General features: G+C 33.5%; 1 protein-coding gene across 1 annotated transcript in view; it reads right to left on the bottom strand.

The window, feature by feature from the left end:
* The window catches only part of LOC108631146 (aminopeptidase N), a gene marked incomplete at its 5' end in the record, with an annotated part of 13,560 nt that overhangs the window by 5,129 nt on the left and 5,608 nt on the right, over positions 1-2,823 (bottom strand). The window contains one exon of the mRNA XM_026818646.1: positions 12-176. Coding sequence (XP_026674447.1) covers positions 12-176 — 165 coding nt within the window. The remainder of the gene's footprint in view (positions 1-11; positions 177-2,823) is intronic.

Here is a 2,823-nt window from a genome sequence, read left to right as displayed (position 1 = left end):
ATTTATCTTACTCTCTTATTTGAGAAGGGTCCCAGGTACATCCGAAAGCTTGCAGTAACAATTCTTGCTCGGTCTGCAAATCAGTCTTCAGATATCTTTCCATTGCTGTGGACCATTCGCCTGGCATATGACGGAATCCCTCGCACAGAATAAAACTTTTCACATCACGAGGTATTCTGGCAATTATTAAATTAAATTAGTCTCACATGGCTGACGCATAATTAGAAGAGCAATTAAATAATTAAATGAAAACTAATTATGAGAATAATGAACATTATCAAGTGACAATCCCAAAGAAATCAGTAATCAATGCTTAGTCATTTATATGAAATACAACGAAAGTTCTTGATCGATATCTTCTATGTGCAATATTAATTCTTATCGTGATGAATGAAAAATAAGTCATTCGTCATTCAATTGATAAATCATTTGGCAATGATAACGATTCCCTATTTCACCACATTGCCAACAGTTTGAACTGGGTCAACAATGAACGTACAAAAAGTGCGATACGACACGTCATCTGTCATTTGAATCCGAAATGATCATCTTTAATCCCGTTGTGGCCTAGCATAAATCGATTCGCACAATAATAGAATCGAATTTAAAAAATGTATTATATGTTAACACAGTGAATCCTAAGCTTCTTACAAGAAATGATATATCTCTTGACCGAAATGAATTAAAAGATAAGATATTGTACTTTTATCTTGCAGATTATATCTACAATTTTTAACGCGTTCCGTGCCACGTGTAACATTTTAAACTTGACCTTCAGGCCACATGTACCATAATTGTACAATGGTACATGCAGAAATATTTATTCAATGCGCTGAAACATTAAATGGCCTGAAGTACAAGTCGGGCAAAAACGGCTGAGCACGAAACGTGTTGAATAGATCTAGAATTGAAACACACGTTTCGACGATGAGTTTGTTGAGAATTTTATAGTTAGACTGTGCATTTTTATACACTAAGTGTGTTAACTTTTGAACAGTACACTCAATATGCAAAATCACAAAAACTACTGAAAGTAATTTGGATGCTACGACATTTAATTAATAAATAGAGACCATGTCTAAATTTCATTTTTTAATTCTATCTCCTAAATAATATTTTATTTCGCATGAAAATACGCAGTCTAGTTATAGTAGAAGACAAGATATAGGAACTGTAATAAAATGACAAGGTTCCTTACATGTTTAACAAAAGAGGATGGTATGCTATCAGTGTAAACCAAGTGATTTATCGACGTATTTCCCAGTTTTCCAAATGCCAAAAGTTGCATTCCAGAAATATTTAAATAGAATACAGTATTATGTTAACCATTACATTTAGTTATCTGTTACGTACAACATGATTTAAGATTTATACATAAATTAATTGAAATATAAAATATTGGTTGATATTCTGTTCTTACAATTAACGTTACTTAATACTTAAGTATTAATAATCTGTTCTTACAATTAACGTTACTTAATACTTAAGTATAAATAATCCCCCGTGACGTTAACCATTATCGTACAAAAATTAATGTACATTTTTTCTTTTTCATGCTCAATTTATTTGATATATTTGTTGAAAGGTTAGAGTAATATAGTTAGAGTAAACGTAATCAACAGTCATATCATTTAGTTAGTTTTTATATGTAATGTACATTATATTAAGGCTATTGTTAATATATTAGTAAATTACTTGAATTAAAATAAATTACTTTAAACCTACCCCAACAGCACTCAATATTGCTTATCATTAACATTGTCACATTGCAATTGCTGTACAATGTTCCTGCAACATTCTAACAACAGTGCATTTGTACGTTGCAGTGCAACTTTACAATATAATATATAACGTTACAGTATTTAACGTTTCTCATGATTTTTGTGTAATTGTTATATCGATATTATTGGGAAATTATTGGGTGTACAAATAAGTCTCCGCTGTTTGAAATCAGATAGCGTAGCCAGTAAGTTATGGCGGCCAGTGTCAGATGTAAGACGTCATATCGTAAGGTTGCACATTTATCAACAACATAACATCGAAATATTAGCAATTGTGTATCAGCGTAGTCTATTTTTCTCGTGCGGTAATGTCGAGTTTTGAGCCGAATAAACGTCATTTGCGGGAAGTTCTGATTTGCTTCTTTAATTTGAAGAAATCTGCAGCTGAGGCGCATCGATTGCTTGTAGAAGCATATGGTAAGGCTGTATTAAGTAAGAGAAGTTGTCGTGAGTGGTTTCAAAAGTTTAAGAACGGTGAATTTGATGTCGAACAAAAAATGTAGTGGAAGGTCGAAAGTGTACAAAGACGCAGAATTGAAAGCATTATTGAATGAAAACGAACGAAATCATTACTGGGGCTCTCTATCGAACTCAATTGATGAGATTGAGCCGAGTACTTACTCAAGGAAAAACGCGCCCATTATTACTCCAAACACGACAAAATCATTCTTCTGCATGATAATGCTCGACCTCATGTTGCGGCGCCGACCAAAACCTACTTGGAAACACTTAATTGGAAAGTTTTACTCCACCCCCCATATTCATCAGATATTGCTTTTTCTGATTACTACTCGTTTCTATCGATGACGCATGGCCTGCCTGAGCAGCACTTCACATCGTATGAAGATACGGGCCGATTTATGGCTAGCGTCAAAAGATGAAGCGTTCTTACGACGCAGTATCCGGATGCTGTCAGAAAGATGGGAAGAAGTAGTGACTATCAATCGACAATACTTTGAATAAAACATAACGTACCGTTCTTTTCCAATAAATGTAAAATTTAAGATGAAAAACGACAGAAACTTATTCGTACACCTAATAT

This window comes from Ceratina calcarata, unplaced genomic scaffold (genome assembly GCF_001652005.2).
Source record: "Ceratina calcarata isolate Rehan_Ccalc_2016 unplaced genomic scaffold, ASM165200v1 scaffold812, whole genome shotgun sequence".
In the NCBI taxonomy this organism is placed as follows: domain Eukaryota; kingdom Metazoa; phylum Arthropoda; class Insecta; order Hymenoptera; family Apidae; genus Ceratina; species Ceratina calcarata.
Note: the sequence above shows the minus strand (reverse complement) of the source record. Positions and strands in the feature narration are given on the sequence as shown.